We start from the raw sequence: 23,670 nt of genomic DNA, 5'->3' as shown, positions 1-23,670 counted from the left end.
TTTAGGAAAGCATTTTCTGTGACCATAACTTAATGATTCATGTGCAGAATTGCAGTCTACAGAACTCTGTATTTACTGTTTTTACTGTCTAGCATATCCAAAAGAACATCCCTTTTACCTTGACATCATTCCAACAGTAAAACAGTCCCACAAACAGCACTAAATCAGAGCTGAAAAACCCTGTTCCCGTGTGGCATGGTCATCACTTTCTTTACTTCTTGCATTGGAGAAGGCAACAACTGCTCTTGAACTTGGACAGTTAGGTTCTTGCCTCAGCAAAAGTGCAAAGAAAACACAGAGCTGTACATTCGATGGAATCAGCCCATCATGCAGAGCATTTCCTCTGAGAATAGAGAGACAGTTGACCAAAGAGAGCAAGCTCTACCTCCGTACACGAGTCAGAGACGAAGAAGTACTCTTTATAATTGATGAACTTGTAGCAATTTGCCCTCAGCTCCTCAAAACTTCATTCTAAGATCTGCCCCTCATGCCTATTACGTTTTTTTATAAATGCTCTCTCTCTCTCTCTCTCTTTTGGAAATTTGTGCCACATGGCATACATGTAACAATTTTCCTATTTAAACCTTCCGATCTAAAATTCTCCATGATCAGTGCAAAATTTGAACTTAGCACAGACCAAAGAATTAATCCTCATGCAAAAACGAAGATAATGACGCGAACAGATTCTGGGGTCCAACAATAGTAACTTCCTAAATTTTAGGGATAGTGACCCTTGCATTCCTCAAGTTGTTATGAGCAACTTTTATCATTGCAACCACATCAAAAAGTGTAATGTGGCTCAGTTATGGTGACTTTTATTCCGTGAGCATTCTCACAAGTGCATCTTTTGCCTTGACTACGCTCATTGTCTTGCATAGTCTCCAGTGGCTAAGCACACAATCCCAAACCACTGGCATTCTATTCTTTAGTGCCCATTCAATCTGGTCCCAAGCCTTAGACAAACCATTAGTCCAATTTATCCCAACGGCTGCCTCTTTTGGCCATGCAAAGATCCCGGCTTAATCCAAGAGAACTCTAGGGGTAAAAAGCAACAACAACTAAAAAGAATAAAAAAAATATATTTATATAAGTAAATAAGGAAAGCAACTGCAAAAAGTATCACCACCTGGTGACATACCCCCCTCTCGCAAGAAGCAAGCGACCTTGATTGCATGCCACACATGCTAACAGATGACATAGGACGATAACAAGATTCTCCATGTTATTAGTGCCATTGTATGTATCACTTGCTAACAAATGATACGGGGCGATGGTAGGAGTTTCCCCACTATCATTTGTGTCATTGCAAGTTTAAGTTACATAGGTGTGAGGAGACGCAATTCGTGATAATGGCCGTAAGGACCCCACTGAATTTGATGGTTAAGGCCTTAGAACTTAGAAGATGAGGCTTTCCTTTTGGCCTAGGTATGCTTGTAGGGTTTATCTCCATCCTAGGAATGGCTAGCTTGGCATCAGGGAGAGCCAATGGGGCTCCCCTTCCAAAGAAGTTTGGCGGCGTATTCGCTAGGTATGGTTGATTCTATGGTTGTGAGAACGAGTCTCCTCGACAGTTTGCAATGCATGGTATTGTGGCCAAACCTACCACAATTGGCACAAGGTCAGGACCGAAGATCCTAACACTCAGTTGGTAGGTGGTTTCCGCCACAATATATGCATTAGACGTGAGGGCGTGTTGGTTGTCTCATTATTTCTTGTAATCTAGCTAGCTCCATCCTCATCTTTGCTAGCTTATGGGTTGAGTTAGTGCCCTTGCCTTTATCCTGAGTACTTGGGCCTGATCTTTTGCTTGTCCTTGAAGCTCTCTTGGGATTCCTAGAGGTAGTCTCTTCTCGATTCGAGCTCTTGAAATTTGTCTCCTTGAGCTGGTCGTTCATTCTAATGGCCTTTTCAAAGACCTTCGTCAATACGTCTCGTTGTAAGCTTGAGTTGTCAGCCAAGGCCTTGTAGAGCTCTTCGCTTCGTATTCCATTAATGAATACAGTGGACACTGCTCTCTCGGTTGGTCGCTGGCTAGTAGGGATTCTCTTGAAGAGACTCCTCACATGGGTCATGTAATCCCAGATATCCTCCTTATCCCTTTGCTTAACATTCATTAGTCGCACTAGGGACGTTGCCATTGCAGTGGCACTTCGCTCGGCGGAAGTATTGTCTAATAGTCGCTTCATGAGAAGCTCACTCAATGTAAGATTTCCCTCTAACGGTCTTTCCCTCTCGGCATCTAGACCCGTCCTATTTCTACTTGCTAGCGCTAGCACCCGCTGAATTTCATGCATCTTCCATGTTCTGCCACAAGCTCCTAGCTTGTTGTTCCTGATTGTAGGTCACTAGGCTTTGCAAAGCTTTGTACACTAGTCTCCTCTCCTCTCCTAGGTCCGACATGATATTCTTAAACGTCTTGCCATGGTGGTTTGTCCGCGCTTGTAGATCGTAATTTGGCGACCAGCCACTAGATTTCTCTCGGGAGACCTCCTAGATTGAGCTTCTCATCTCGTCCATGGTTAGTACTTGTCTCTGCCATGTCCGCCGTCTCTCTCTCCACCAAGTTGCTGATGAGATTGATTAGATCGGGTAGATCCACTCCTCCAATGGTGATTGTTTCTCTTGGATTCCCTGCTGCGTCTTTTTTCTCGGTGCTACGCTTAGGGTTCCGATCACCCAATTATGTCTCCATATCTCCTCCTATTGGTGGGTTCATTCTTGGGTTATGTTTGGGTGAGTTCTTGTTATTTACAAGCACTTCTTAACTTACAGTCACTAAGTGTGTGTGGGTGTACTCTTTTCCGTGCACTGCACAGTTGGGTTTTTGGCTGTTACCAAGTGAACTTCAAGCACTGAAAACAGTACGAGTGTGAAGACAAGAAGACTATTTAGCTTCCGCACTCCCGCTTATGCTCGTGGCTTGATGGGGCGCTAAGCTCGGTTTGTGGCCTTCCTTGCCGCTTGCTAGGGTCTTTGTTGTGTCCTTTAGATTGTTCATGGTCAATTTGGAGTCTTATAATCAGCCTACAATGCTAAGCACGTTAAGTTTGTGGAAATGTGCTGTCGCACGATTCCTGACCATTTGGCTACGGTTTATAGGTCTCGAACTGTTTGTAAGACGTTTGGTGAGTTCTCCCAGTGCCGGTCACACTCTTCATTAGTCAGGGTTTGTCAAATTTCTAGATTTTGTCTCTCAGGCTGTGTTTGATTTACCAGAGTCCGATTCTGAAAATCGGATGCCCAATTTACCAATGTTCGATTCTAGGAATCGGACAGGGTCAAGTCCAATTGTCACGATCGGACAGGGTGTGTCCGATCGGACAGCGTGGGGTGGTCCGATTTTAATATGTTCGATTCTAGGAACCAGATAAGGACGCTTGGTTTGATTCGGGTTGGTGTCTGATCGGACAGGTCACTGTGTCACATTGTATGGTCCGATTGTCATGATTGAATAGTTGAGTGTTCAATCAAACGAGGTGGTGTGTCCAATTCCCTCCTGTCTGATTCAGAGAATTGGACAGGGGTGGGTTGTCCGAGTGGTGACGTGGTAGGTCTGATCTTAAGTGTCCGATTTTGGAAATTGGACAAGGTGGTCCGAGCGTTCGATTCCGAGAATCAGACACTAATACGGCCGTCCGATTTCGACGGCTAAAACGACAACTCAAGCATGATTCGATCAAATGCTACTAGTACGAACAATGCTAGTCCTCTAGATTTTCCAGAACACAACTAGGGAAGTGGAGGAAGGGTCTGATATACCTCAATGTCACGAAAACCTCCGGTCTAGCTTGATCGTTCCGTTGCCAAGTAGGGGCCTCCAAACTCTCTCTCTCTCTCATAATGTCGAGTCAAATATGAGGCTTTCCCTTGCCTCTCGAGATCTTAATCCTTGTTGGACACAATCTTAATCGACCGATCACTCCCCTTGCTATTCCGACACATCTAATCACTCATTTTTTCTATTTTTTCCCTGCTTATCCTCTGTTTGGGCCTGTTTTACAGCAGCAAACCCTAAGCTTTCCGCTTCGATTTCTCGATCCTAACCTACTCTAAATGCAACAAAAATCAAAAGCAAAGTACTGAAATAATTTCTCCTACCCAACTAATCATCAAAAACAAAAAATACTTGTAGCACGGATTAAAAACCCAAAACCTCCTATCTATCTCAAGCTCTAGTTCGGGGATAAAACCCTTACTTTGATGCTCAATTTGAAGTGCGGAGCACTCAACCTTGAATCCGTTGGTCTTGGCAACAAAATCAAAATGTAAAGGGAGCTCTCACTCAACTGCCAAGACCCACAGACCGCTTATTTCTTCAAGCGTTTCAAGCGAGCACTAATGGCTACCTCTTGCATAGTTGATGCGCTATCCCTCTCTATGAATGTAGTCAACTTACCTTGATGCCTGATTGAGTTGCTTGCTCTCTCAAGCACTCTGATAGCTCCACGATTCGTGATGCAAGCTCAAGTATCCTCAAGCCTCTCCCTCCAAGCTTCATCCTCCATAGCCACGCGCGAGATGAGAGAAGAGAAGAAGAAGAAAGGAGATGGTGGAGGGCTTCACCTCCAAGATCCCTCACCCTCACACACTCACTTTCTCACTCACTCATACTCCCTCCCTCAAGCACTTACAAGCAAGCAAGTAAAAGAAGAGGAGGAGAGAAGAAGAAGAGTCCACTTTGCCACACACCAAAGAATGAGCTATTCATTCACTTTTCAACTTTATATACAAAACTCTAAATTCCTTTTGGGCGGTTATCCCTTATCCTCTTTTTTACATGACCGGCCATTGTAGCAAGGTTCTTTTTCCCTTTTCCTCTATGTGTCTTCTATTTGCCTTTTTTTACTAATGCCTACCTACCTTTTACAATTTGCACAAGAGGGAGCCTAGCGCTCTTTTACAACAATTTTAGAAACGCCTTGGGTTTAAAAATGTGCTTTTGCCTTTGACTTGATTTTAGAGACCGCCCTTCTCTTTTAGTCGTTCTCCATCCTACCTCTTCTATTGCATCCGATTCCCTCTTGGGCCACCTCTTTTAGGTAACCCAACTTGCGCTTTTTCACTTTTTCTGCTTTCTTCTTATATTGAGGTTTCTTCTAGTGCTGAGGTTAACAAAGGACTCATTGCCTTGAGAATAAAAATTTGATAGTTGAATAATCCTTCTGGCCGAGAAGGGGGATGTGCCATACACAAATGGCTTGGTGGTAGATGCATATAGTCCGGTGGTGTGGGGAGAAAATACTGAAGTTGACATTTTTCGATGGTATGACCATTCTTCTTGCAATAAGAACACCCAATAGACTTTCCATTTGTCGAGGAAGCAGCCATGTTCTAGTTTGTCAACTTGGAAAAGGGACGGTGAGAGGGAGAAGAAGAGAAATATATCTCCTTATAATGCAACGGAAATAAGGGGGAAAATCAAAAGATGATGTTGAACCTGCAACTTGTCTTTGCCTTCTCCGAAATAGAGGATCTTTCGGGGCTTTCGAGCACCTTTGGCTCTAGTACCATGTCAAGAAATGACTGCTATATGAAAGCAAACCAGAGAGACAATAGGGTTTGTGGGGAGAAACACAGAGTGTGTACGACACACATTAAGAGAGAAGAGAAACTCAGAAAACATAGAAAAAGATGAAGCACTCAATCATGCTAAGTGAACAAAGTTGATACAGCATAGCCGAAGCTCTAGAGATGACTGCACCGTCCTATTTGAATTAGGCAACGACACTTGAAGGACATTTGCATAGTGAAGGAAGTGAAATGCAATTCTCTCGTAGTCGGATATCAAAGTAATTTCAAGATGAAGTATAGTTGTTGCGGGAGCGAAACACAATTCTTAGATGCCGTTTGAGAGGAGAAAGATGATCACTAGCAATACTCGATCTTTTGAGTGTGCCAAATAGCAAAGCGGAGGAAGTATGAACGTAGCCAGTAGAGGTCTACTAGCTGCAAAATGCAACCTCTAGAAGGGTATGGAGTGTTTGCCGAAGCCGATTTGAAGCTAGGGAGAGTGCCAGCTATAAAATGCAGCCAACAAATTGATGCTAAGTAGAAGAGGAAGGACCAAGGTGCAAAACACGAATGCTTGTAGCTAGAATGCTGATGCCAATTGTGGAGGATGGTCACCGAGTAGAGGAAAGCTATCGCCAACTGATGGATGCTTACGCCAGTAGGAGTTCCCACCAAAATGCAATCTTGGAGCTGATGGAGATAGGGCGATTGATGATAGGTGGGTAGGAGAAAGTAGAAGCTGACCACGAATTGCAATGTCCTCCAAAGAGGTGTGAGTAGCAGTGGAGAGTTTGGAGAGAGATGGTGGAGAGAGAATATCAGAAGAAAAGAGTGCGAGGTGAATGAATGTGTGGAGTCTCTTGGGTGGCGTCTTAACTCTTTGAAGGTGCACAAAAAACCTTTTTGGGGTTGTAAATGGAAACCAAAAATAGAAATGTAGGAGGGAAAATGTACTGAATGATATGGTTTCTCAAGAGATTTTCCATCACATGAGCTGGGCATTCATGTTTTTGTATGTTTCAACCTTCCAAAGGAGGAAATGCACCCATACTTCATAATGGATTTCATTCTTCCATTGCATTAATCCCTTTGCCATTTTTGTTGGCAACATTTGTGCCATGTCCGCTATAATGGCAGCTTGCATGTTGCACAAGTGATCCTCAAGTTTTTACTTTTTACTTCCATTTCAGTATCTTGAAATTGAGAGATGTCTTTCATCTTGAGAAACCCATTTCATTAAGTTCATTTCTTTTCCTTCATACGTTTTGATTTCACATTTACAGCCCCAAAAAGGGTTGAGCGGCCACATTCTGGGGCACCATATGAGATAGCTAGCCTTGTGAATAGGGCATTGACTCCCTTCATTCAACACATTCATTCATAGACTCTCTCCATCAGATCACTCTCTTCCATTAGTTTCCACTCTATTCCTCAGCCTTTGCATTGTTGTCTACACCCCTACTTGGAGGACATCTCAATTTTGGACGATCCTGCATAGCTATCTGTTGCCTTGCACCCGTTTCACTCAATGCAGGTTGTGTTTACAAGTCAAATGCTGCCACATAGCTGGTGTGCATCATCTGGTTGATATTCACCGATAGGATTGCTACAAGCAACATCTTCCCCACTGGCCAAGTTTTGCGCTTTGTAGTCTTGCACCTTTCCAGCATCTGAATCATCTCCCATAGGTAGTTTGCATCGCCATTGTGCTGCGTTTTGCTATTATTGGGTCCTCTACTATTGCGTGTCAGCCAGAGGCAGCAAACTACCATGTTGTTCTTGCAACTCCAGAGTGCGGTGGTCGCTAGTTATCTTCTTTCAACTCTCTGACAGCATCTGAGGACAATGTTTCCCTCCCTCTATAGCTGTCCTTCACCATTCAACATTTACCTTGATACATTATTACCCAAAGGACTCCGTTTTGCTCCCTTCACTATGCAGATTTCCTAAAAGTGCTACCACCTAATTAGCTAGGACAATGCAGCCATCTTAGAGCTTTGATATGTTGTATCAACATGATTCAATGTTCATCATTCTTCACACTTCTTTCGAGTTTTCTTCTTTTAATGTCTGCCATAAACTCTATGTTTCTCCCCACAAACCCTACTCTCTCTCTGATATGGTATGAGTACATACCATCTTGACACGTTTCTTGACATGGTATTAGAGCACAAGTGCTCAAAGAGCTAAATATCTTCTTCATTGGAGGTTTATACACTAGTCAAATGATATATTTGCCTTCAAAGAGGCACAAGAGTTAGCTTTGATAAAATTCCATCTTCAATCCTAGAGGAAGTGGTGGTTGAGTCCAACCCTCCCTTTCTCAACCCTTAGAATATTAACTCTAATAATTGAATTCAGCTTGGATTGGTTGAGGGGCAATGTGGGGGTAGTCTAACCTATAGTCAAATAGTGGGAGCTGGTCAAAGTCCAATCCATGAGAGCTCATCCAAGTGGCAATCTATAAATATGAGCATTCCCTCTCACCCTTCATTGCTAGTTATTTGGAGGTGGTGAATGTCATCTAGAGTATCTCTTGTGCAAGAGCTCTCATAGTCTTTGTAAAAATTTCATTGTTGTCCCCAATGCATGAAGACCCCAACCAACATTTGGACACGGCTATCGTGTCCCAGTGCCTCCACCTCCACCTTCGGTATCATATAGATCTATGTTTGTTTCGATACCTTCGCTTCAATTGGCAGTCATTGGACATTTGTAGCCTATTTTTGCCTATCCACCATTACCCCCTACTTCTTCTTATCCACCATCACCACCTCCGTTTTACCCTCCACCCTACCCCACCTTTCCCTCTTCATACATACTTCATGGTTCTAGCTCCTCATCTGCCAAGCATGCTTTTGATAACAAAACTCGTTTCAACGGGTCAAACTACACCACTTGGTCTAATTTGATGACGCATGTCTTAGACTCTTAGAACCTATAGGATTTAGTGCAAGGGTTGGAACTCCAACATGATCTTGCACTCGTTCCATATGAGGTTGTTCGCTCCTGGAAGGCTTCTAACATCTCCGTTGTTGAGCTTATACATGGCTTCTTGCCTGAGTTTCACTCTCAGCTTTAGCATTTCAACTTAGCATCCAAGTATTGGATACACTTGACTGGTTGCTATGCGGCTTGAGATAGACCAGTTGCATCAATTTGGATCATGAGCTCCAAAATTTTAAAATCACCGACAAGGATGACTTGCAAGTCAAGTTGACTGAGTATCGGCATCTCCTCACTAAGTTCTCAACCTTTGGGGCTCCTAAGTCCTCAGATGATAAGGTTACTATGTTTCTTAATAAGCTGTCAAGAAAATATCTCCATTTTGTGTAGTAAGAGAGGCACACAGCCAAAATCCAAGAATTAGACCCCTGTATCCCAGTTGGGTAACCCCTAGTAAGGGAAGCAAGGTTGTGGCAACCCGTAGCAGAGGTAGTGGCAAGACTAAATCCACACTGCTACCGGTTAGCCATTATAGTTGATGAACTACTCAACTCTAGAGGGTTTGTCTAACTAGTTTGCAGAGGCCCACATCATATCCTTAGAGACGTTGATGTGAGTCTTGTTCATATTTGCGAGTTGCCTCCTAATGCAGTGACTGCAAAGGCCCACTTGTTACAATTGAGCACATCAACACCACTTGTTTAGCTTGTGGATAGTAGAGCTATCCATCACATGACTCCTATAGAGGACATTTTTATTTTTCGAGCCCTTGCAGCTGTGAGAATCTGTGTAGGAAAGAACTCCTCAGCCCAGGGTCACGTTAGTTTTGCCATTGGAACCAAGGTCTAAGAAGGATGATGTCTATCGTGTCTCCTAACTTGGGGTAAACTTTACCACAATCAAGGTCCTAGACTCTTAGATTGGTTTAGTGATTGCTTGCGGCAAGACACAACCTAATGGCCTTTACCACATGACCCATTTTCTTACCGAGCTGAGCACCGATGATTCGGAGTTCCATCGCTTCTAGGCCTTGGCCACCACACAAGAGCCCATAGACTCTAAGCATCTTTGGCATTTTTGCTTAGGACATCTTGGCTATGACTCTCTTTATGAATTGTCGCGTCAGGAGATGGTTGAGAGCCTTCTATGCCTAAAACTATTTGGACCTACTAGGACTTGTAAAGCTAGATGGAACCATTTTGAACTTTTTTTTTTCGAGAAATGATTTGCACCCTATTAAGTAATTGTGCCCCTAGGGAGAACGAAAGGGATGGTTAGATTCAATACAATATAAAAACAAACAAGCTATCTCGACCACCTTAGGTATTGATGAATAGCAAAAATGTGGAAAGTATGTGTAGAAATTCAAAAGAGAGATTACGATGTGGATCTAGAATTGACCACTCTTCAACAAAAAATGAATAAATGTACATAGATACATGTTTATAAGAATAAAATGCTAATGCAAGGAATAATGTAAAGGGCAATGAAAAATATGATGCTCATGCAAAATACTACGCAATAGTGCCATTCGGATAGTGTCCTCACAAGGAACTTGTTCACTTGTCCAAGCACCCTTTTACAATCATGATCATCCTGATGATACGGATAAGGATACAATAATACAAAAATGATAATGTCTTTGAAGTAATCAAAATTCTCTAGACAAATTGTCCACCACACAGCCTTATGCCTTTGAAGGATCCACTCATCTATAAATAGACAAGTTGCCCACCACTTAGCCTTATCCCTTGTCATGTAGGTTTTAGCCATTCTCTCCCTCCAATGGCTATCCATCCCATTAAAATTGTTGCCATGTCATCAACATCCCTTGGTGCGTTGTCCATTGCTACCATCTACTAATTTCAACTACTTGTGACTAGTTTCTACCCCTTCTCACAAAAGTGTTTATAACAACAAATTGCCCTATTGTCCAGCCACTTGCAGTGCATGTTATAGTTTGTGTTTATTGCACTGCACACCCACTCAACATTATCTTCACCTTTCTTTGTTGTCACCTAGCTTGCTACACCCTTCGGTGATCCGCTACCATCATCTTTAGGTGATTACATTGCCACAGTTACTAGTTCTAGGCCTAAAGATTGCTACGTTGTGGTATCTAGCTTGTTGCAAACTGCTGCCCTTCCACTTTCAACATCATCTTAGCTCCGACTAGTGGTTACAATACATGAGATCTGTCTCCAATGAATGTCATACTCCAACTACTTTCTTAGCTTGCTCCTAGGAGAGCCATTAACTATTGGATAGTTTTGCCCTTGAGCATCTTATACACTCTTTTTTTCATTTATAACATTCATTCATTTACTTCAAAATTCTCTTTCTTCTCTATTCGTATATTGGTGTTTTGCTTTTTTGCATTTGTGTTTGAGTTCTTTGTGTTTCAATCATGGTTGTATATTGAGTGTTTTCTTTTGCAAACCCTAGTATATCTTTGCATGATATCAAAGCTGATGCTCTTTTAAAGAGTATCTTGAGGCTATTGTGGATTGCTTGGTTTGTTTTTGATTACATTATATGTCACATGCTAATTCAGAATGGCTCAGACCACTCTATCTTTCGATCCACAAATTCATTTTAAGAAATTGAAATGATAATGATTTTAGAAACAAAACTTGAAGGAAGTACTATTCTTGTGTTTATATAGAAGTATTTGTCCTCTTCAAGACTTAAACTGTCGAGTCCCTTCTTGAATATCATCAACATCTTGCAAGGAAGTAGAAACAAGGAACGGAAATAGAAGTAAACACTTTCCTATGTACCTAGGAGAGAGTAAATGAGGTTTGTACTTTGTCTATTTTTTCAATAGGATGACTAGTCTCATATGGACATTCATTCTTTGTGTAAAATCAGTAGGCTTGTATGCAAAATTTAAGGGTGACTAAACAATGTTACCTTTCAATTGTTGTTGTGGTCGATACATGAGGATCAAATTGTACTCACCTTGTGAGACCTCATAGGGTCTATAAACACCATGATAGACAGATGTGTCTCCACTAGTGTCTAAACCTTCTTGAGCAAGCTATGAAGTTTCCTCTTGCTCAGTTCTTGGCATAGAACTTTGTAGAGACTGAAGTGGCATGAGAAATAAACACTTCTATATCTCACACTGGAATAAAAGAAGAGGAAGTAAACGAAGGTTTGCACTTTATGTCTCTCTCCAATAAGATGGCTAATCCCATATAAAGGTTTCATTATTCATGCAAAATCATTAGACCTTTGTGCAAAATCCAAGGATGAATAAGCAATGTTACCTTTCAATAGTTCTTGGGCTCGATGCAAGAGGATCAAATTATACTTGGCCCATGAGACCTCATAGGGTATGCAGACACCATGATAGAAGATGTCTCTCCACTATTGTTAGAACCTCACTAAGCAAGCCATGAAGCCTAATCCTGCTCTATTCTTGGCATCGGATTTTGTGGAGTGAAAGTGTTCGAAGTCATCTTTTCTTTGTAAACTTGGTTTTGATGATGAACTCTTTGATCAAAAGCCTAGATTTCTTCAATGAGTACCTAGCTCTGATACCATGTGAAGAAATGCTCATCTACAGATAACAAACACAATCATATGACAAAGCACAGCGTGATAAAAGACACAATTAGGGTTAGGATAACTTAGAGATAATAAACACAGAAGCTAAATAAATGAATCATGAATAAATACAATGCTCAAAGCAGCAAACACACAATACAAAGTAAATATAGACTCTTGAATTCTTATGTCTCAAGGACTGAGGTAGAAAGTATGAGCCAGAGAGTCTTGTACTTTGATGGATCCCAAATGCAGCAGACAGTTTTCACAGATATTTGGCAGCAGCAAACCACAGCCCAACAATGAGAATCAGTCCAAACAATCAGACGACAACTGCTGCAGCAAAGCACAGCTGTAGAAATGACGTCAGCACTAGGTGGCAGCAAAACTGCGTCGAACACAGGCTGGTAGGTGTCTGCAGCAGTAAATGCAGCCAGCTGATTGATGTAGATAGCCTCTGGACAGTTGCCAGCAGGTGGAGAGGGCTGGACAGCAGGGGTGCCACGTGTAGATCAGCAGTAGACATAAGCTCAAACTGAGATATCCTCCACGAACAGAGGGTAGACAGCATAGACACATACTGACAATTTGCAAAATAGGACTAAGGCATGTAAGCAGCCTGTCTAATTATAGATGGATGGCTCCTTGGCTTATGGAACATAGACACTCTCTAGGCACACATTTCTTATTTACTGAAAGTTTGCTAATTTGAATTTTGGGGATGTTATTGAGAACTAATCAATCTATAATGAAAATTTTAGCCCAATAATACCTTGGCTAGAGGGTGGCCAATCATGATGGTTTTATTAGGGACCAAAGGGTGCCGCTCTAAAAGAGTGCAACAACACTATGGTTAGACTGACTCAATCCCTCACATAAACTTTATTGAACAAACATGCCAATATGGGTGCTAATATGTCACAAGCATGTGAGAAATGCTCTGCCATTAGACTTTCTTCACCTTGCTCTTTCCATTATGTAGTTTGCAGATCCCATCTTTGACCATCTCCTTAGTGAAGGACCACTGTGCTGGTGGCTGTATTTCCACTCCACAATTATTGTAGACATAGTGGGCAGTTGGCCATTCTCATGAATGGGACATGATCGCCAGTATCCAGCCTTATGGTTATTTGTAATTTGCAATTTATAGAGATTGCATTCTATTTCTACCTTTGTTGTGTTAATTAATAGAAGTCTCTTTTCTTTTGGGGCGCCAGTTTTGGGGGGATGGGGCAGGGGAAAGCAAAAAGGAAGAGATGTGCTAGATGCAGATGGGTAGCTCAAAAAATGGAATTTGGCCTTTCTCAGACAAGAACTATAGCTGCTAGTTGTGTACAATGATCCTTGTAGACATGTCATAACTGTGAAATGCCTACTAAATAGATTGGTAAAATGAGTTCACTTCCATTTATGCTCCTATTGTTTCATTACATAAAGCCTCTTCATAATAGCAACTTTCCTGCTATCCTTGGGAACCTTAGCAATTCACTGGGTTATGATGATAAGACTCAAGTGTACATAATTACAGCTGAAAAACTGGTTTCTAATTTGAATGTACTGCACATCAAACAAAGTATCTCGTTTGTGAGCAAACATCTGTTACACACAGAACCTAAAGATCATGTCAAATACTTTCTGCCATTGACAATATACACAGTTTCATGAAAATTCAAATGAAGCAAAACCTTTGAATCAGACCTTGGCATGGTATGTCATATTCATCACCCAATGCATCCAATATAGGTCTTGTCACCTTGAGGGCCTCCACCTGATTTATGAGCACACAACTATCACTGAGCTATAGTAAAGTAAAAATTTATAGCCCTAATCATTCTTTTCATACCTTCTCTGCCACTGGAAGATCATCTATGAAAATAAAGTAGTCTTCTACAGGTGATGCAACCACAAGGTCCCTAGCAGCAGGCATTGCATTAGAATTGAAGAAAAATTATATTACACATTTGGGCAAAGGCTGTAAAACATAACATGTGGAAAGATACTCCTACATAAGAAGTTGCAATACAACATAGGTAAATAGAGAAAGGAAAATTACTTTCTAACTAACGAACCATTCATGTTCATTCACCTTCAATTCGCCTTAAATGTAAATCTATGAAACATCAGCATTTTGGTTCAAGAAATTTCACATCAGAACATTACAAAAGTCCAGAGGCCTTTCCTAAAGCATATACATTTAATCAGATTAGTAGATTTCTTAAGTGGTGGAGCGTTAACAAGCCTGACAGGAAGCAAACCAGAATATGGTGCATAATCAACTACTTGCATTTGCATTGTTAGGGAAAAAGAGTACAAGTTATTCAGCTCGAACATGCCAATAATGCTCCCATAAACCTGTAGTGAGAATACTTCCATAAGGTTAAGCAAAAGAATCCAAGGTGACAGCCATTTTTGTATCAAAATGTTGCATTTGGGCTCCTTTGAAAGAAAAAAGGATACAAGAAGCATAATCTTCTTGAAAGATTGCACCCTTCAGTAAATCCAGTGACTGCAAAACCAGTAAGAACTTACAGATGCAGAGTTGAAAGTCAACTGAAGTAATGATGAGCAGTGATGCAAACCCGAAAATTGTGTTAATATCTGAGATAAAAAGCCAGCAAAAGAACAAGGCAGTAGACCACATCCATCGTACGTTTCGTAAACACAAAAGATGAAATATGGCAATCTAAGTATGCAACCTTTGCTTCTCATGTCCTGAATTCCTCATACATAAAACCAGATGTCAACTGTACCAAGCCCCATACATAAATAACAGCAAGTTTTAAATGTTCTTCAATTTTAGTGGCACTTCCAGCCCTACAGTACCCAAGGAAATCTCAACGTCTATGAATACCACTTGTTAGAAATCTGATCCATTACCATCACATATGAGCGATTTGAACAGTTATACATGTATTTTCATGTAGAAAAAAACCTTGCATGGATGCTGTGTACACCCATATTTTGAGTTGGTAACCCCTTCTGGATGGATCATTTTATGTCTGCTCACTTATAGATCTTGTCCCACCTTTTTCCCTATTTACAGGACACCTGGCTTTTTTCTTTTTCGTGGAGCATAATTATATTAATTACTATAACACAAAATTCAGAAGTACAACAATGACAAGTACCAACGGCCTATGCAACCAACAAGGAGATCAAAGAAACTGCAGTGTGCCGAGAAAGCAAATCCTCTCGAGGAAGAATATCTGCTAGCTCAATGATGTCAAGCTGCCAATGCAGAAGGCCTCTCAAATGGGGGATGTAACTTTATGCTCCAGAAGCAGAATAAAGAATGAATGCATTCTCCACAGTCCATATGTGCCAACAGCCCCAATAGCACAAAAAGTGGAAGACAACCTTCATATGTGGCTACCCAGGATCTGAGAATTTGGGCTGCCCAAAAGATTCAGTCCTTTGGAAGCTACCACATAAGACCACACAGCGGACATCAAAGACCAAACTTTTCTTGCCACTGGACAAGAAAGAAATTGATGATGAGAAGTTTCTTCACTTGTTGAACAAAAGAAGTAGCAACCATTCGAGATATAGCATCTTGACAGTGTAGAGGCAAGGGGAAGAGCACCAACCAACATTTCCCAGATAAACACTTTGTATTTAAAAGGAGTTTTATTGAGCCAACCCACCATCACCGTGGATTTCCACCAAGTGTTGCCTTTATGGGGACCCCAAGTGCAGTTTCCCTTCAGAGCCAGCCAATCCTTATCCCACATAAGCAAGCGATATATCTAATTCATTGCCACCGTGGATTTCCACCAAGTGTTGCCTTTATGGGGACCCCAAGTGCAGTTTCCCTTCAGAGCCAGCCAATCCTTATCTCACATAAGCAAGTGATATATCTAATTCATTGCCGCACTAACGAAAAGGAGTTGCCGGAACACAACAGATCATTAATCATCCAATCATACAATGGCTCAAAGGGGGGGAAAGGGCTACAAAGCATGTAAGGAACTTCAAATGGTGTCCCAGAAAGGACGATAGTGCTTGGGAACATGAAAAAATCAAAAGAAAGATCTGAAAAACATGACAGCAGCATGCACAGGTGGAAGTGCATCAGCAAGATTAATCAGCCCTAGTTGCGCCATTTTGATCAACATTGGCCTCTCTTGCTATCTGCCTTCCCATGAAAGAAGCATTGAAACAGCCAGCAGTTCAGCTCGTAAGGAATTTGCCTACTCATGATTAGGAGGAGGATGCCAAGAAGATTTGGCAAGTACCAATCTCCAAGAATGGACCGAGTGATTCAAGAGCATGGAAAATTTAAGACAAACAGGCTGATCAATAATAATTAATGCCACCACGAAGCTGGAATCTTGTTGTTTTCATGCAAAATACCTTGGTCTTCAAGAAAACACCCGGCAACCAAAGACCAAGGTTGCCATCCCTCACAAATCTTGAAAGAGAGACCAACTAAGGGCAACCATACATGTCATGACATCCAAAATAGTCCCACCTCCCATTTGTTTTGGAGTGCAAAAATGATTCCAAGTTATCCAAGAAATGGCAAAGTGTTGTAGAATCCTTCTTCAAGCACAAAAACCAAAAAGATTGAGTGATTTTCCATATACTAGACTTTGACCAAGCAATGGTAAATAATATGAAACCATTGGCACCAGAATAGTCTGAGTGACTTTCAAACATACATAGAAAGGCCAGGTTTGCTTTTGAATATACAAAGTTATTTGTGAGTAAATCTATTCAAGCAAATTCTTAGCCAAGAATTTAGCGCCAAAAGATAGCCCAAATGTTTGCAAATAAAATCAAGTGCTATAGAAGCTCTGCTGAAATCAAGTTCCAAGAGGAGAAGAGAAGGTGCAAGTGCTGCGGAAGCTCTGCTGAAATTAAGCTCCAAGAGGAGAGCCCTACACATATTGTGTAGGAGAGAAGGAGACTCTAGAAGGATCAAAAGGTGCCAACTTCCAAGTTGTGCAAGGTTTAGCCGATTGTATACCGTGCAAGGAACCATGATCTTGTTTCCAAGATCGACAAGTAAGAACTGGCTTATGTGTAATGGAGGAGCTTGCTCCTTATCAATAATATAACTCCACAAGGGGGGGACTGGCCCATCTTCCAGTCCCTAGTGTGTTTTCAATTTTTCTACCTCTCTCTCTACATCTTTCTTTTCTCTCATCTATTCTCCCTCTGTGCCAACATAATATTCGCCATATATATTTTAAGTATATAAGAAAGGCAAGCGTGTATCTCAGATTCTATAACAGAGATGGTAGTACAAGTACGTATGAAGGTTGCTAATATTGAGTGAGTCCTTGACTTTCGTGTTATCTGTCAACCTTTTATTGACTTGGGGCTATCCTCTTGGCTAAGTTTCAAATATAGAAGCGATGAAACATTGTTTGCTTTTCCTCTTTCCATATTGGAATGCTCCAATACCTTCATAATGTATTCTTTTTGAGACAAATAGAGTATATTTTTACCTCTATCTTACATAATGCACATGCCAAGAATGTGAACAACATTTCCCAAGTCCTTTATATCTAAGGTTTCATATAACCCTTTCTTGATTGCATCCACATCCATGAGTTAGTTCCCAACAATTAGCATGTCATCCACATAGAGAATCAAGATCATAAGACTACCATCCCTAGCCTTCCTAGTGTATAGGTAGTAGTCACTCTTACTTCAAGTGTACCCATGAGATTGCATACTTTGAGAAGTGGGGCATCAATTTTGTTGGACATGTACATCATTCATCTACTATATACGGAGCCAATATATCATTGTGGCAATGGACTACTTTACAAAATGGTTTGAAGCTCGAGCTAGGATGAAGTATAATGCCAAGAAAACAACTAGTTTTATTATGGAACAAATTGTCTGTTGTTTTGGTCCACCTAAAGAACTAGTGTTTGGTTGTGGGACACACTTTTTGAATAAGGTCATAGAAGCCTTGATTGAAACTTTGAAAATGAAACATAATAAAACCATCCCATATAATCCCTAAGAAAATCGACAAGCAGAGAGTACCAACAAGTAGCTTGTAGGGATTTTATCCAAGACTGTATCTGAGGGTAAGCAAGATTGGGACAAGAAACTTTGTGTGGCTGTCTAGGCTTATAACACTATGTTCGAGAGAGTAATAGGTCACACCCTATTGAGACTTCAAGCTCAATTGTTCATATGTATATGTGTGTGACCGGCATTACCACCAGCTGTGTCTAGTTGTACTCATGTGTGGACATTAAATAAGTCAGTATTGATTGTCATGGTTAGTGGTAACCTGGTTGTACTATCTCTTTCATGTTAGTAGAGACTAAATAATGAAGATGAATGAGATGAGCTGACTGCTCACTCTTTGGCTCCACTTTGTCTCTCTTATCTTTGAACATGGTATCAGAGCCAACATAATGGGCTCTCTAGAGTATGACATTGAAGGAGTTTAGATCTAGAGCTTGAAGATAAGAGTCTTTATTGAAGAAGAAAGGCTGCCATTGTTCCTATCAAGGTATGCATCAGGGTTTATGCTTTGTGCTTGTGCAAGAGCTTGATATGGCTTGTTCGAGAGCTTCATAAGGCTTTATTGAGCACCTGTGAGTGGTCATTTGACATCATCTCAGCTTGCCAGCCTAAAGCCTGAAGATCACATTCTACGCAACTAATAAGAGCTGATTTAGAGGCATTAATGCAGAGCTCTGCCTGAACAGCGAAAGGAACACAGTATGCAAAAGAATGAATCAAAACCTTAAGGGCAAAGCTCAGAAACTTCGAAGGAACAACAACTGAACAAATGACAGACTGACTCATCTTAGGTTTGAGAAATGAACTCCAAAAACATAGTCTGGATACTTTGCTGGTATACATAACAATGGAAAAGGAGGTGTTGTTGAAAGACACACCTAAGGAGTTGAAAGATGCACGAGATAGCTTTCAGGCTGCTACTGACAGGGGCGTTAGTGAGGTATCATCCATACGATTAGAGCACCAATATAGCATAGTGGGCCAGAAAAGATAAAGACATGTTAGATTTTTTTTTGCAAGTAAAATGTGGCTGATTATATTACTCTAAAAAACTGATTACAACGGAATGCTCATGCTCGACAGACTAGCTGGAGCTGGTGCAAGGTCATAAATAAATCATGTGTACAAGCCTCTCAAGGCGGTCTGGGGGGGATGGGGGCAAGAAGCCATTGGGGGCGGGGGCCGCTGTATTGCCATTTGGGGCTGCCTGCCTGCATCATGAAGAACAGGTTCTAGCCGCCCCAGGTGCGCATGAAGTGAAAACGGAGCTCCTGGCGAGCTCAAGACTTGCTCTGCACCTGGTCCCATCGGCCGCAGAGGGAGTGGATGATGGAGGTCTAGAGCTTTGCCAAAGTCGCCTATACAGAAAGTCTCTCCTTGCCAAAAACCTCCTAGCAACGCACCTTCCAGATGTGCCATCCAGTAAGACTCCCTACGATCTCCCATACCTCCAAACGGTCTGCTGTGGTCTCCAATACCTGGCGGATGGGTAGAGCCTCCAAGCCGACCACTGCACACGACCCAAACTCAATGATGAAGATCATGTTCTCCATCCTTGCCTAATACAAAAGGTGACGGCCCTAGCTAACTGCTTGCCAATGGAAAGCTTCCCACGAGATACATCGAAGGCTCGATGCTAGACGATGGAGAATGCAGCATGCTACGAGAAGGGGGGAAATGCTGTTTTCTATGCAGGTGGTGGGTCTGCCAGATGGGGCCGGGGCTGCAGGCGGGGGGGGGGGAGGGAACTGGCACATAGCCTTGCTTGGCTGGGGGGGGGGGGGGGGTTTGGGTAAGGCGAGGGTGGTCGCAGCATGAGGGGGTTGGGTAGGAGCAGGCAGGGCGGGAGCAGGCGGGGGGGGGGGGGGGGGTGTGAGGGAGCAGGCGGGAGTTGGCGTGAGGGAAACGACGGGGGCGAAAAAAGTGATGCGACGGACAGGGAGCTTCACATGTCCTGACATAAAGACATGTTAGATAAGCTGATGGACTTGACAATAGCCACTTAGTGCAAGAAGGAAAAATGTAGTGAGATATCTATGACATAAGGAGACAATTATATAATGCAAATGTCATAGAAACCTCTACTAACTCAATCACCCGCTTAGTATAGCCCAAACTATTAGATAATTCATATGCCCTTCACATTGGAAAACACATAGCTAATTCTTTATTGGCAGGGCTTGGTGTCATGCCTGGTTCTAAGAACCAAGCGAAGATTCTCTTGGTTGCCAAAAGCAAACGGAAAAGTACAAAGCAAGGAATGATCCCTACAACTTCGTAGAGCAATTTGGGCAGGTGTGCGAGATGCACAACCTCATCATTGATGACAAGAAGGCTTAGGCCTTCAGACTTTGCTTGAGCGACAAAGATAGAATATGGTTTACAAGGCTAGATGACAACGAGAAATCACGTTTGAAGCCGGGCCTCATCATACAACTCAAAATAGGACAAATGGCCAAAACAAAAACAATGGATGTTTGAAGCTGAGTATGGGTTCAACCTCATCATACGACTCAAAATAGGACAAAGCCTTCCCATCTTATTTTATGTGCTTCCAAATTTGAAGAAAATACTTCTCGGTAGAGCCCTCATGCGAGCAAGAAAATGCGTGGTTGATTATGTAGCGCTACGGATACATCTGAGCTTTTGAATGTGAGGATAATTATAACTTTCAACAAGGGTGATCTTGTTGATCCTCAAGGGAAAGACAAGAAGAAAATCTTTGACCCAAGAGAAATACCAACTAGTGAGAGAAGTAAGGAAACACTTGAAGAGTTGCTTCGAGTACACAATGAAGAAAGAGAACCTTTCAACATGACTACTCTTCAAATGAAAAATCAGAGGAGTGATGCCAATGATATAAGATGGACCTACATAAACCATAGAAAAACGTGGAAATGTAGGTCCATCTTGCGATGGGATTCCTGCCCCTTCCAAGCGTCGAATCTCGAATGGCAATTGTTTCTTCTGTACCACTACTGCGGAATCGGCCCGACATCGTTTTCTTTCTTGCCCGCTCGCCAAGAATATCTGGTTACTCTTGTCGCAAATCTGGCACGCGGTGGTGGGGTCCTCACTAACTCCTTTCGATTGGGTTTTTGTGCGCCCAAAGTACCCCACACCGCCACAGTTACATATGAAGATCTTATTTCACTTTTTCAGATACTGGGGATGCTGGCACATTTGGACCACGCGCAATGCTTTTCTCTTTGATTCGGCCTCTAATGTACCGAGACATATTGCCAGGCTTAAAGGGCTCTTGCATTGGCAGCTAGATCTCATTCGGCACTCCGACTTGCTCCCTCGGGAGGATTTGCATTCCTGGCATATGGCAATTGCCTCTGGGTCGTTGCCATGATTGGTGTAACCTTTTTAGTGCATTAGTACGGGGATTTCCCACACGTTGGCCTAGGGCCCTCGTGTCTCTTGTAATCATCTAATCATGTAATCTTGTACCTTTTTTCGTAATTAATACAATTACCTTTTACGAAAAAAAAAAACGTGGAAAAAACCCTGTTGGCAAAGATATCGGTGAAGAGTTAGTACGCAATGACGGGTTCCATTATCGGTATTACTAGCTCAAGGGTACTATGTAGGAAATTGTTGGTTGTGGCTACCCAAACCACCACCTATGTAATAAGAGGACCTCTATCATACCACACATAGATGCCTCCTTAATGTAAGAAAAACAAATCTAAACATAAAACTAGGCCTAGGATGAAAGAACTCTCGGTCTCAATAGTTGTTAGGATTTTACATTTTCCCAAGAGAGAATATAGTTTTCCTCCATAGGGTTTGATGATTGCATTGGTTGGTGTGGCCTAATTCAGTCCATGCCTCGTAGATTAAAATATTAAAGTCTGCTCCTTCGTTAATAAGGGCGTTAACAACATACTCTTTTTTCAGTAAGTTTAACCCTAAGGTAGGTAGAAGATATTATCTCATCATCTTCTGGATCCAAGTCTATAATCCCAATCTTCTGAATTCTAGCTGTGCTATTGGACGCAGTTCACATATTAGAATTACAACTCATTTGTACAATGCTTTTCGTAATGCATTCAAGGTTAGGGTCATTGAGTTAGTTTGCCTTCATGTCGGTCTTTTGATGGTGTTGCATTCTATTCAGAGTGAGTGCAATCAGAATGCAGTGTGCAGGTGTTCCTGCGTGACCTAGTTGCCCTTGTTGGCTAGCATGGCTTTTTTGAGTTCTATAGCCTCTGTCTTTTCCTTGTTTGGGATGGGTTTTCCTTGTTGCATCCTCATGATTCCTTTTTGAGATCTATTGCTTGGTACAATCGCTTCTTATTTTGATCTCCCACAAGCTCTCAATCTAATCCGTCTCCCTTTGGTTGTTCTTAGTAACATAATTGTCCCCCTTTTACCTATATTGACTTTGATGTGGTTTGTTGTTTCCTCATACCGTTTCAAATGTGCAATTCTTATGTTTCCTGTTTGCTTGCCAAGTAAATTCACACTTTCTCTTTCTCCTCCCATGTTTTTTTAAAGCTCTTGCTTAGTTGTGTTTTTTTGCCAGATTAGTAGTGCATGCGCTTCTCTTTCCAAGAATTTCAAATGCGAGTATATGCAAAATTGTGTTCACCTTCTCTAGACAATGTGTTCAATTACGATTCGTATGACTCATGTGCCTCTCATGCTTAGTTAGGCTTTAGATTTTCCAATCAGCAACATGTTAATGTCACGTGACTTTCCTTGTGCTAGTGATGTTCAATTGAATTGTTTGCTTTCTAACCCCTTTGTGTTACTTTTCTCAACTTCTTTTCTTTAATCACCCTTCTCACCCTTGCTTGGCGGGCTTTCTCTTGCTAATGACAATGTAGGTCCTCTTTTCCGTTCAATCTACCCTCACTACAAAAACAACTATGTTGGGCCAATTTGCTTAGGCTCTAGCCTTGTAAAGCTAAATAGGTTCTTCACCATGACCCCACATGTAACCTAGGTAGCTGATCTAGTTGTGTGGAGTCCCAAGAGTGTACTATCCTAGTTGTGGATATAACACACTCAAAGAAGCTGCACGGGGTACTATCCTACATGTAACTAGGTAGCTGATCTAGTTGTGTGGAGTCCCAAGAGTGTACTATCCTCGTTGTGGATATAACACACTCAAAGAAACTGCACGAGGTGCCTCAAGAAGCACTAGAGATGAATGCACAATCAACTATCCTTGGAATGCTTGCAATACACAGTGTGATAGGAAGTTCTAGACTTTTGTTCCAACTTTTACCTTGGTGATTAATAAGAGGTTCCAATTATTCGTATCACAAAAGTTTGGTAGCCAGTCAGCCCTCTTGTGTCCTTGGGTCTTCCTAGAGAGGGATTTTATTTTTGTGAGCTTTCATTTTCATTCTTTTGTAATCGATTCTTTTTTTTTTCGAGCTTTTTTGTGCAATGTACCAAATCTACATATAAATATCTCTATGCAAAATACCCCCACATGGAAGTATCCTAGGTCAAGGATGATTTGGATGCATACATTTATAGCATGATTACTAATTCATAGTCATACAAAATATAGACATGAAGTGACACAAAAAGAAAATATCAATTCTTCACTATTACTGAAAGAGTATGACTCTTTGCATTTACATGAACACACATCAAGAAAACAAAACCAACATGGCATATTCTCAACATAACCAACCAAAAACT

The 23,670-nt window shown here is 41.6% G+C and overlaps 1 protein-coding gene across 7 annotated transcripts in view; it reads right to left on the bottom strand.

The window, feature by feature from the left end:
- The window catches only part of ATXR2 (histone-lysine N-methyltransferase ATXR2), a 247,580-nt gene that overhangs the window by 41,333 nt on the left and 182,577 nt on the right, over positions 1 to 23,670 (bottom strand). For all 7 annotated transcript variants that reach the window (XM_087661179.1, XM_087661178.1, XM_087661181.1 and 4 more), the window contains 4 exons: positions 14,467 to 14,515; positions 14,321 to 14,375; positions 13,853 to 13,922; positions 13,708 to 13,777 (listed from right to left, as the gene is read on the bottom strand). In XM_087661179.1, the coding sequence (XP_087517305.1) occupies positions 13,708 to 13,777; positions 13,853 to 13,922; positions 14,321 to 14,375; positions 14,467 to 14,515 (244 nt within the window). The remainder of the gene's footprint in view (positions 1 to 13,707; positions 13,778 to 13,852; positions 13,923 to 14,320; positions 14,376 to 14,466; positions 14,516 to 23,670) is intronic.

Source organism: Lygodium microphyllum, chromosome 21 (genome assembly GCF_053477565.2).
Source record: "Lygodium microphyllum isolate KBCC chromosome 21, Lygodium_microphyllum_v1.1.10, whole genome shotgun sequence".
Classification (NCBI taxonomy): Eukaryota; Viridiplantae; Streptophyta; class Polypodiopsida; order Schizaeales; family Lygodiaceae; genus Lygodium; species Lygodium microphyllum.
The sequence above is the reverse complement of the archived record's forward strand: the minus strand, read 5'-3'. Positions and strand labels throughout refer to the sequence as shown.